Here is a 12306-nt window from a genome sequence, read left to right as displayed (position 1 = left end):
TTTACCTCCGACTCATCTGGTCTTATTTTTAGCTCCGGCATCTCTCCTTTTCCTTTCTTAATATGGCGATGAGCTCTTAGGCCAGCACAGGGACCGGGGCTGAGGTGCTCTGGACACTGGAGGAGGGGGAGGGAAGGAGCCCCTGGAAGCCTGGGGGAGAAGTGTAGGAGGTGGGAGGATTCCGGCCCGCATGGAGCTGTCCTGGCCTCAGAAGGTTATCCGTCTCTCCTGCCAACCATGGAGACATATTTAGACAGGACCAGGTGGGGACTGAGGGGTGCCAATTTCAGGGGGCAGCTCCGGTTCCCTCCCCGCCCCCTGCTCCTATTCCTCCTCCTGACCCTTTTTCCCTTGGCTCTGTCGGCAGTTTCTCCAGGACCCAGCAGTGTCCTCTGTCCACTGCTCTGGGCCATTCCCCAATCCCCCCTCCCACTTGAGCCCCTAACTCAGAATCTGGGACCCAGGGGCCCCTCCCTACCCCAGCTAACCTCTTCTGGACCAGGAGAGCCAACCCAGATCCCACTACCTCCATGAGTGCTACAGACAGGATGGGGCCCAGAGCTGTGCCGGGTCTGCGGCTGGCACTGCTGTTGCTGCTGGTGCTAGGGACACCCAAGTCAGGGGTACAGGGGGAGGAAGGGCTGGACTTCCCTGAGTACGATGGTGTGGACCGTGTGATCAATGTCAATGCAAAGAACTACAAGAATGTGTTCAAGAAGTATGAGGTGCTGGCACTCCTCTACCATGAACCCCCCGAGGATGACAAGGCCTCACAAAGACAATTTGAGATGGAGGAGCTGATCCTGGAGGTGAGTTGGGGGCACTGCAGGCCTGCAGAGCGTGTCTAGCCCCTCTCTGGAATCCCCTATCCTACACCCATGTAGCTCTTTGAGGATGGGATCTGCGGGTGAGGGGCAGTGTGGTAGGACCCCTGTCTTGACCAACAGGACGCAAATGGCATGTGGCTTTAGTCAAATGAGAAACAGAGTCTCAGGAACCCAAAAGTACTATCATTGTCAGGTAATCCTTTAGCGGGGGTGCTGCAGGAAGAGCTCCCCTCCCTGCTATAGGAGGCTGGTTGTATTTGACTTAGGTTTGGCTAGGACAGTGGGGGTGAAAAAGGGAGGTACTTGGAGGGCCAGGGGAGAACAGCAGTGTATATTGCACTCCCCTACCCCACCCATCTACTTAGCCAGAACATGTCCTTTCCACATACTTCAGGGGCTGCACCCCAAAGAGATCCAAACTGAGTGTAAATGTAAATGTTATGATACTTGCATGCCATGTTTAAATATCTCCTAGAGATCATGCCTCCCATTGGACTCCCAGTCCCCTCTCTCTTCCTTCCCCCTCCCTAATTCCCCATTTGTCTCCATTGGATAGATAAGCTGGATGCCCTCACTGGAAAATTCTTATGGTTGCAGGAGGTGTCAGAATGTCTTCCCCAATATTCTTTGTGGGAAAAGTCTTCTCACCTCCAAAATGACTTCAGGCCCAAAGGAGAAAGGAGTTATCATAAGAAAAGAAAAAAAACCTATGTTTGGGAATGTGGTCATACACACCCACCTTTAGGAGCTGGGATGTGTGAGTTTTCTTGTCCAAGCTCCTGCGGCCCCTTCTCTGGCTTGGTATTCAGATAGGCCTCAGCTTGTCCAGAGCTTGGAGCATTTCAGCGTGAGACACCGGAACCACAGGCTTTCATTTTGTGCACCCCTGCTGGGTGCTAGAACCTGCCATCTGATTAATGAGCCGAGTATTTTTATCCTGAGTGCTCAGTATCCCTGGCCATCCACCTGCCAACCGCCTCCCTTCCCCGCCCCTCTGAGAATCACAGTGCCTGAGTCTGTGCTGAGTGGGGGTAGAGCTGCAAGCTGTGCCCACAGCAGAGAGAATCAGGGTTGAACACTAAGCTGGAAGGCTTATGGGGGCAGGGACCTCCAGGTGTGACTGTCCACAGCCTAAGGACAGGCTAAAGTAGAGTGCGAAAGGGGAAAGTTGGGCCCTGATGGGGAGAACTGTCCAGTCGCTGTCAGTCTCTCTCCCTCTGAGGGGTAACAAATGGTGACCTCTTATCTCAGCTCTCTGGCCTTCCCCACTCCTCAACAACATGACCAGACCCACCACTACCCTCCCACCCTCCAAAATTCTTCCCATTGGGAGTCACTCTGAAGAATCTCAGGGACTTCCAAGATCGACCCCACACTGAGCTTGGCCCTTGACCAGGGACAGGGACCTCCAGGTGTGACTTGACCAGGATGGAATGCAGGACTCAACCCTGAAGGAGGGAAGGGGCCCTCAGTCACTCTGAAGCCAGACTCCTCAGCACCTCTCAGGCACTGGGAAGTATTGAGTGCAGTGTCTTCAAGTCCAACATAATAAGCACATTGCAAATGAGCAATCAATATTCATGAACTAAGTTGAGCCAAAAACAGAACTGTGTGGCTGTAGGGAATTTGGGGGATATTCTGGATCTTAGCAAAGGGTCGAGGTCAACTCTTATATCTCCTGCACCTCAACTGACCCAACTTGAAAGTATGAGAGGGAGAATAGGGGACAATAAAAATTCCAGGGGCTAATTTTAATCATAATCCTTCTCTCCAGTTAGCAGCCCAAGTCCTAGAAGACAAGGGTGTTGGCTTCGGGCTGGTAGACTCTGAGAAGGATGCAGCTGTGGCCAAGAAACTAGGTAAGAGAGGGGAGGGCAGGGGAGGGGAAGGTGGCATTGAGACAAGGGGAGGCTTAGGGAGGAGGACCTGTCAGGCAGTCCTTGGGATCCAAGGGGCTTGGGAACCTCTCAGATTTATGTCTATTCTAAAAGAGGGGGTGAGAAAATATGAGGTTGGGAGGGTTATGGCTCGGAGACTCTGCCTCTCTAATCCTTATGAAGTTCCATGCTCAAATCCCAGAAAGAGGTGGGGGAGGCCTTCTTTATACTTACCTAAAAACATGGCTAGGTGCTGGAGGGAAGGGGAGTCAGGGAATACAGGCTGGGCTGGCCAGACCTCTGCAAACTCTGCTTCCAACCCCTCCCCTCCAGAGCCATGGTTGTTACAGCAGTCAGCCACTAGGGGGAAGCACAGGCTTGAGACGGGATTCTGGACATGAATGGGGGAGGGGTGGTCAGTAATAATGAAGTCATCTGGTCAGTAATAGCAATTAAAGAGCTTGACTGGGAACCAGCTACTGGAGTCCTCAGAGGGGGTGGCATGAATACTCATCTCTAGTCGTTGCAGTCAGAGAAGGGGAGAAATACTGCTAGAATCTACACCTCTCTATTCCCTCCCCTCACCTTACCTGATCCCCCAGCTCCTCCCTAGAAAGCCCCCTGGGCTTAATCCAGGGGCAGAGACATCAGGCCTGTCGACCTCTAGGTCAGAAGAGGTGGGTGGGGCAACGGGCCCATGAGGTGGAGCATGTGGGGCCCCGGTGATTATCAAATGGGCTGTGGCCAAGGATTTGGACCTTGGATCTGTGGGAAGCCTGGGATCACGGCTCACCACCCCACCCCTGCGCCCGGCTCACTCCCTAGGCCTAACTGAAGTGGACAGCATGTATGTATTCAAGGGAGATGAAGTCATTGAGTACGATGGCGAGTTTTCTGCTGACACCATCGTGGAGTTTCTGCTTGATGTAAGGACTCCCCTGGACCTGACGGCCTTGCTTGAAAACTCCACTGCCTGCCCCCTAGTCCCTACCAACCCCAACCTGACACTGCACACACACACCACACGCACACAATACACCACACGCACACACACCATACACACACACACAACCTGCATACACACCACACATATGCACGCACATGCACACAATAGGCCACAAATCACCTACACACCACACACTACACATATGCACCACAGGCACACCACATACACTACACACACCACACACACATCATATACATACCACACACCCATCACACACACATATCACATGCACACACACCACCACATCCATGCCACACAAATGTGCACACCACACACACCACACATGTATACACACACTACACACATGTACACACACACTACACACATGTACACACATCACACATATGCCACACATGCACACAATAGGCCACACATCACCTAGATATCACACACTACGCATATGCACCACATGCACACCACACACACTACACACACCACACACACACCATCCATACACACCACACACACATCATATACATGCCACACACCCACCAGATATATCACATGCACACACATACATGCACACACACCACACATGCACACACACTACACACATGCACACACCACATGCACACTCCACACATGTACACACACCACACACTTCACACACATAACACACTGCCACACATGCACACAATAGCCACACATCACCTACATACCAACACACATATTGCACCACATGCACACCCACACATACATGGCCACACATCACCTACATACCGAACACTACATATATGCACCACAGCACACCACACACATACATCCACACACATCACACACACATCATATATATACCACACACCCACCATACATATATATATCACATGCACACACACACCACACATGCACACCACACACTGCACACATCACACACTATACACACACGTGCACATGCAACCCCCCCCGCCACACACACACACACACACACACACACACACTGTCAACATCTAGCCCCCTCCTCCACTTCCCCAGCCTTCTTTTCCCTAGGTCCCTTTCTGGTTCTACTCGAGGATAGAAACTCTCTTCCTGCAATGTCCTCCTCTTTCAGGTCCTAGAGGACCCTGTGGAATTGATTGAAGGTGAACGAGAGCTGCAGGCATTTGAGAATATTGAGGATGAGATCAAACTCATTGGCTACTTCAAGAGCAAAGACTCAGAGCGTGGGTAACCCTCAGACTCCACTGTGCCCCTCTCTGGATCCCCATCTCACCCGTCCTCCCACCTCCCCACATCACCCAGTGTCTCAGCCTCTACCTCCACACTTCCCACCTCTTCCTCTGGCCGTGGTCAGCACCATCAACAGCTCTGACCTCCCTGTACTCTGGGGGTTCCCAGACAAGAACCTCCGGTATTCCACCTTCCCCTCACTCTTGAAGAACTAGAGGGGGTGGGTCTCAAAATGAACCCTGCCTGCAAAGAATTGGGGACGGTAGTGGGGGATGATTCCCGGGCAGACCCTGGTTTCCCCAGAGACCGACTCTGCATCCCCCCCCAGATTACAAAGCCTTCGAGGATGCAGCTGAGGAGTTTCATCCCTACATCCCCTTCTTCGCCACCTTCGACAGCAAGGTTCTCCTCCCCGCGGCTGTATTGGTTCTGCCTCATGTCCTGAAGCTGTCCTCCAGTTTCCTCTCCCAGAATCTGATGGCTGACCTGGTCCCTTCCTACGCGCTGGCACTCCCTACCCCACCCCGGCTCCTCCCATTCCATAGATTTAGAGCTGAAGAGGGGCTTTAGATGATCTAACACCCCTCTCATGTTAAACCCAACCCCAGAGAAGTTAAGACACTTGTCAAGTGTCACAGTGGCAGTGACAAGGATCCCGGCTTTCTGACTCCCTTCCTAATATTTGTTCCCCCGTAATACTGCTTCTCGACATGACCCTGTGTCTCCTGCTCCACTCCCCTCCTACCCCCTCTCCCAAAGGTGGCAAAGAAGCTGACCCTGAAGCTGAATGAGATTGATTTCTATGAGGCCTTCATGGAAGAGCCTGTGACCATCCCAGACAAGCCCAATAGCGAAGAGGAGATTGTCAATTTCGTGGAGGAGCACAGGAGGTGGGGACCAAGGGCAACCCTCTCAGCGGGGTCGGCTCCTCCTTGGGCTAGAACATACTGTGTGAGATGGGCTGGGGAAAGCTTAGCCAACTGGGAAGTCAGTCTTGCCTGGAGATGAATACACTTTGGGCACCAGTGCTCTCTGATACACTGATAATTTTGCACAATATTTTACACCCCAGTACTTAGCCCTGAGCCCTACACAGAGAGGGTCCTTCATAAGTGTGTATAATTCAATGTGAGGTTGATTGAGACTTAAATAATCTCTGTCAACAAACGAGTGTTGACTGCCTGTGTTGGGGCAGGAACTGCAAGGTACTTTCCATCTCTATGATTATATTAAGTCCTTTTAACCTCAGTGAAAGGTTCTACAGGTAATAAGTGTCAGAGCTGGGATTTTAACCCTGATGCGTCCCATGTTTGTTCTTTTCTTCTTCTTCTTCTTCTTTTTTTTTTTTTTTTTTTTTTGAGACCGAGTCTTACTATATCCCCTAGGCTGGAGTGCAGTGGCGCCATCTTGGCTCACTGCAGCCTCCGCCTCCTAGGTTCAAGCGATTCTCCTGCCTCAGCCTCCCAGGTAGCTGGAATTACAGGCACGCCACCACACCTGGCTAATTTTTGTATTTTTAGTAGAGATGGGGTTTCACCATGTTGGCCAGGCTGGTCTCAAACTCCTGACCTCAAGTGACCCGCCTGCCTCGGTCTCCCAAAGTGCTGGGATTACAGGCATGAGCCACTGCGCCCCGCCCCATGGTCTTTCTAATACAATACCCTACACCAATGGTTCTCTACAAGGTGGGAAGGAGTGGTGGGGTGGGCATAGGTTTTTGCCCTCCAAAGGATGTTTGGCAATGTCTAGACACATTTTTGTTTGTGCAGAGTGCTACTAGTATTTAGTGGCTAGAGGCCAGGGATACTGCTAAACATTCTACAGTGCACAGAACAGCCTCCTACTACAAAGAATTATCTGGCTCCAAATGGCAATAGTGCTGAGGTTGAATAACCCTGCCAGGCACTTACACATAATTACCTTCCTTCATAGTAGTCCACAGCTGGAAATATCCAATCACTCTGTCCCCCAGGCTGGTGTGCAGTGGCGGATCACTGCAAGCTCCCTTGCAGTATATACAGTACTTACTCTCTCCCATACTACTGGCTCCCTTCATCAAGGCAGGAACATGCTTGCCTGGTTCAACTGTATGTACCCAGCACCTAGCATAGTGCTTAGAACATACCGGACACTCAATCATAGTGAGTGAATGAATTAATAAATAAATTAATGAATATCCTGATGTCCAGTTCTTGCCTTTCTCCCCCAGAGTCTCTCTTCCAGTCCCTTTGCCCACCCTCCCCTCTCCCACCGCTTTAACCATGCAAAGAGCTGGGCCTGGTGCCCAGAGTTGAGGCCTTGCCAGATGGCTTTGTTCTAGGCTACAAGCTGTCTGTGCCCTCGCCCTGACCTAGAGGCAGCCTCTGCTACAGGACCCTCTGGAGGGGGTGTCCTTCTAACCCACTGAGTAATGACACTCTGTCTGTCTCTTCTAGATCAACCCTGAGGAAACTGAAGCCGGAGAGTATGTATGAGACCTGGGTGAGTGTCCCTGGCCAGGGTCAGGCCCTCAGGGAAGCATGGGTGCCAGAAGACTCAAGTCCTAGAAAAACCCCACCCTGCTGCTCCTCAGGCCCATTTGTAGAAAAAACAGTGCACTGACCGGCCAGGTGTGGTGGCTCACGCCTGTAATCCCAGCACTTTGGGAAGCCAAGGTGGGCGCATCACGAGGTCAGGAGATCAAGACCATCCTGGCTAACACAGTGAAACCCCGTCTCTACTAAAAATACAAAAAAATTAACAGGGTGTGGTGGCAGGCGCCTGTAGTCCCGGCTACTTGGGAGGCTGAGGCAGGAGTATGGCTTGAACCCAGGAGGCAGAGCTTGCAGTGATCCGCCACTGCACACCAGCCTGGGGGACAGAGTGAGACTCCGTTTCAAAAAAAAAAGAAAAAAGAAAAAACAGTATACTAGCAGCAACTGAAGGATTTCTACGCTGAAGAATGTGTGAGAAAATGGGAGACAGACATAATTGAAGATGACAAGGGAAGAGCCTCAAGCCTGGGGATAAAGGGATTATCAGAGGAAGTGTGGGGCCTTGGAGCTGAAAGGAGTGTCACTTGGAAAAAGGTCACCATCACAAGAATATATCTGGCCAGGCACAGTGGCTCACGCCTGTAATCCCAGCACTTTGGGAGGCCGAGGCAGGTGGATCATCTGAGGTCAGGAGTTTGAGACTAGCCTGACCAACATGGTGAAACAATGTTGTACTAAAAATACAAAATTAGCCAGGTGTGGTGGCGCATGCCTGTAATCCCAGCTACTCAGGAGGCTGAGGCAGGAGAATCACTTGAACCCGGGAGGCAGAGTTTGCAGTAAGCCGAGATAGCACCATTGCACTCCAGCCTGGGGGACAGAGCGAAACTCTGTCTCAAAAACAAACAAAAAACCCCAAAAAACAAAAGAATATATCTGGTCCTGAAGCTAGACTTCCACAAAATTGAGGTTCGATGAACATCTAGGATCTGTTCTGGGCTCCTCAACTTCAGGGAGTATAGTAAGGTCTTCTCCAAAACCCTGTTCTCCTTCTTACCCCCTGACAGGAGGATGATATGGATGGAATCCACATTGTGGCCTTTGCAGAGGAAGCTGATCCTGGTGAGGGAGGAATACCGGGTTGAACTGGAGGGAAGGCAGGGGGAGGTGGATGTGTTTATTGGAGCATGGGCCTCACTAGGAGGATTTCCTGAGAGTTTGCAAACAGCCTAGGGCTAGACATGTGAAGCTTGGGGAGCAGGGAGGTAGCTCTGCACTCTCGTTTCATCTGGGTCCCTTTCCTGTCTACACACCTCACACCTTGCACTTGTGTTCCCTCCAAGATGGTTTCGAGTTCTTAGAGACTCTCAAGGCTGTGGCCCAAGATAACACTGAAAACCCAGATCTTAGCATCATCTGGATTGACCCTGATGACTTCCCCCTGGTAAGAGGCACAGCTCAGGCACTGCTATCCTAAGGCGGGGCCTTGGACTATGACATCTTCTTAGTGAGGGCTTTGTTTCAGAGGTCCCAACCCCACCTCCTAGCTGGGGGGCCCTGGGAGGGTATGCATGTTGCATGCTTAAGGGCACTCTTGGCATGGAGGGCATCTTGAGCAAGGGGAAACAGGACGGGACATCACACACATTCCCAGAGCAGAGGCTGGATGGGTAGCTCAGGTGCTAGGGCTGACTCCTAAAGAAAACCAGTGTTTTGAGGCACAATAGCCCTGCACATGGGTATACACACTCAATCATAGAATCATAGCACAGAAATTCCCTGTTTCAGGAGATGATTTTGTTCTCAGCTACATTCCTAACACCTAGCACTCACTGTTGAATGAGTAACTGAAAGAACAAAGAGAAACGTGAGAAACATTGGCACTTACCAGGTATACTTGCCTTATTTCAGAAATGTAAGATCTGAGGGCCAGAGAGAAGTGACTTGACCTTGAACACAAGGATCTGATCCAGGATCAGAACAGGGTTCCCTACCCAGTTTTACTCAGAAAAGAGGGGCCAGTGCGCCCGGCTGACCCTCCCAATGCTCTCCCTTTAGGATTTCTCCTCTTTTGCTGTTTAGTTCTACCCTTGCCTTGATGCCCTCACAGGTGGACCTGTCCCCATCCACTGCCAGTTTGCGCCGTCCCCTCTCCATCCCTGGGCTGACCCTCACACTCATCCTCCTGGATTCATGTGCTCCTAGCACCTATTAAGTTGCCATATTTGGATCTCTCTACAGCTGGTCCCATACTGGGAGAAGACGTTTGACATCGACTTGTCAGCCCCACAAATAGGAGTCGTCAATGTTACTGATGTGAGTTTCCTGTCCTCATCCCTGATTGACCCCAGACTCTACTTCCTAGCATAGCTAGCTCTCCTCCTCTCTGCTAACTAGGAGTTGGGCCCTTCTCACAGGACGCAGACATGCCCAGTCTAGTGGCTGCATAGAGGGGGAGACTTAGGATCTGAATGTGGCCCTGTCCCACATGTTGGAATCAGTGGCACATCCTTCAAGGCCCAGTTCAAATTCTTCCTCCTCTGTGAAGTCTTTCCAGATCTCCCATTTAGAATCATTCCCTCCCTGGCACTCCCAGGGCTCAATAGCCATTGAGAACATGACATTTAAATGGCTATTTATGTGTGTCTCTTCCAGTAGATTTTTGAGCTTGTTCAGGGCAGAAGTCTTCTCATGCACACACAGTAGGTGCTTCAAAACTGCTAAGTTGAATGGAATGAGCCACAGTCTCTGCTTTCATAGAATTCTCAGACTAATTGGAGAGGCAGGTATTCCATTAACTACAAGGCCAGAGCTGTTAAACTTTATAATAACGATACAAATAAGACACAGGAATCACATTGATTTCTGCTGGGCAGAATCAGAGAAAAGTTTAAGAAAAAGTGACATTCAAAATGGAGATTCTACAATGTATATGATTTCAACAAGTGATGATTCAGGGAAGTCAGTTCCAAACTGAGGAAAAAGCAAGATCAAAAGTTAAAAACAGGAAAATGAATATCAGGTTCCCGGAAAAGGCAGGTAGATTTTTATGGTTGAGAGCCTAGAGATCACTGAGAATGGTACTAGAAAAGCAGGTTATGAAAAGCCCTGGGGCCAGGGTGGTGGCTCGGGCCTGTAATCCCAGCATTTTGGGAGGCCAATGTGGGAGAATCACTTGAGGCCAGGTGTTCAAGACTGCAGTGAGCCATGACTGCACCTCTGCACTTGAGCCTGGGCAATAGAGTGAGACCCTGTCTCTTTTAGAAAAGAAAGAAAGAAATGTCCTGAATGCTGAAGAGTTGCTAACTTTATTCTTATAGGCCATGAAGAGCTACCAGTGGTTTTGCACCAAAGGCATAATAGGGAAGTTCAGTGTGGCAAGAGCATGGAAGACAGATTGAAGGGAGAAGGTCTATTTGCCAATCCAACTTTTCTTCCCACTCTCACCTGTCACTATTCTAACCCATACCTTCACCTGGACAGTTTCCCTGGCCATTGGCAGATGAAAGGAAGGGACTGAGAATGTAGGGAAGGATGTACAGAGTCCAGTGAGTGGGAAGACAGATCCTAAGACCTGGGTTGGACTTAGCTTCTGTCCCCTGCCTGTGCCATCTCCTAGGCGGATAGCGTATGGATGGAAATGGACGATGAGGAGGACCTGCCTTCTGCTGAGGAGCTGGAGGACTGGCTGGAGGATGTGCTGGAGGGCGAGATCAACACAGAGGACGATGACGATGATGATGACGACGATGATGATGACTAGTTGCTATGGCAACCATCTTTCAGCCCCACTGGTCTTTTCATGCTCTCTCCTGCCTTCCCTTGTCCTTCCCTGAGTTCCTCCAGGGAGACTAGGTTATTCTCTGCCATAGAGCTAACTGGGGTCTATACGCTGGGTGCTGAGACCCTGATCCCCCTCATTTGATGAGGAAATGAGCTACTTTTCCCTAGACACCAGCCCAGCTCTCTCTTATCTGACTTCTGTTTCTTATCCCATAACTTACTTGTGTCTATTATGTGTCTCTTCCATCACTCTCCATACTCTTTCTTGTGATTCCCCTCTAGCCATATATATGGGCCCCATCTCTGTTCTGTTCCCTCCATCTATGCACAGCTTTCCCCCACTCTCTCTAATCCTGTATCTTTCTGACTGTCCTGTCCTTGGCCAGAAGGAAGGGAGAACACTGTGTTTGGGACTGTATCTCAGCAATCACTTGTTAATGTATTTGGGTCAAATAAGAGGCCTCAATAAAGACATCTGGGGCAACATGAACAAGTGTATGTTGGTGAAGTCTCACCCTTATGGCAGGAGGAGGTGGCCTCTGATGGGGAATTCAGACGTGGGTGCCTTGCTAGGGATGAGCTGGGGGACTCTTATAGTGGGGGCTGGGGTTCCTCCAGGCAGCTTTCCCAGAGAAGCCTGGATTGTTTATCTGCTTCAAGTCAACAAGCCTTTCACATGGTGTTTGTCCAGGGCCACTGTTAGGCTCTGGGAGAACAGAGAGTGCCAGGCCTGTCCCTGCTCTTGAGCTGATTAGCCTCACCGAGAAGTCAAGACAAGCATACTAAACAATCAAAGAAGAATACAAAGCAATATGTAATTAAGTGATTATGTGCTGCTCGATAGCACCCTCTCTGCAGCTCTTATTTGAACATCAAGATAGAGCTCCAATTATACTTACTTGGTGAAGCCTTCCCAGAGGTGGCCCCTCCAGCGATGACCTCTTCTGAGTTCCTGCTGCACTTCCATTCCAGTACTCAGCACAGTGTATTATTGTTCTTCATTTACATGTCTGTCTTCCCCACTCAACTGTGAGCCCCTTGAAGGCAGGAACCCAAGTTTTTTCTTTGTGTCCACAGGGTCTGACACTCGAAAGTTGTCCCTAATAAATGTTTTTTAAAGGAAGAACAAAGGAAAGAACAGAATGGACTCAGAAGAGAGATCAGAGTGGGCT

At 50.3% G+C, this 12306-nt stretch overlaps 1 protein-coding gene across 1 annotated transcript; it reads left to right on the top strand.

Annotated features, from left to right (window-relative positions):
- Positions 1-353: 353 nt before the first annotated feature.
- On the top strand, positions 354-11627 carry CASQ1 (calsequestrin 1). Its single transcript, XM_030824126.1, has 11 exons — positions 354-809; positions 2602-2686; positions 3530-3630; positions 4759-4870; positions 5206-5279; positions 5637-5767; positions 7313-7358; positions 8419-8473; positions 8695-8795; positions 9593-9667; positions 10971-11627. Exons 1-11 carry the CDS (start codon positions 531-533, stop codon positions 11112-11114), a joined length of 1203 nt encoding a protein of 400 aa, XP_030679986.1. The 5' UTR covers positions 354-530; the 3' UTR covers positions 11115-11627.
- Positions 11628-12306: the final 679 nt, after the last annotated feature.

The sequence above is a fragment of the Nomascus leucogenys genome, chromosome 12, assembly GCF_006542625.1.
Source record: "Nomascus leucogenys isolate Asia chromosome 12, Asia_NLE_v1, whole genome shotgun sequence".
NCBI classification, from domain to species: domain Eukaryota; kingdom Metazoa; phylum Chordata; class Mammalia; order Primates; family Hylobatidae; genus Nomascus; species Nomascus leucogenys.
Note: the sequence above shows the minus strand (reverse complement) of the source record. Positions and strands in the feature narration are given on the sequence as shown.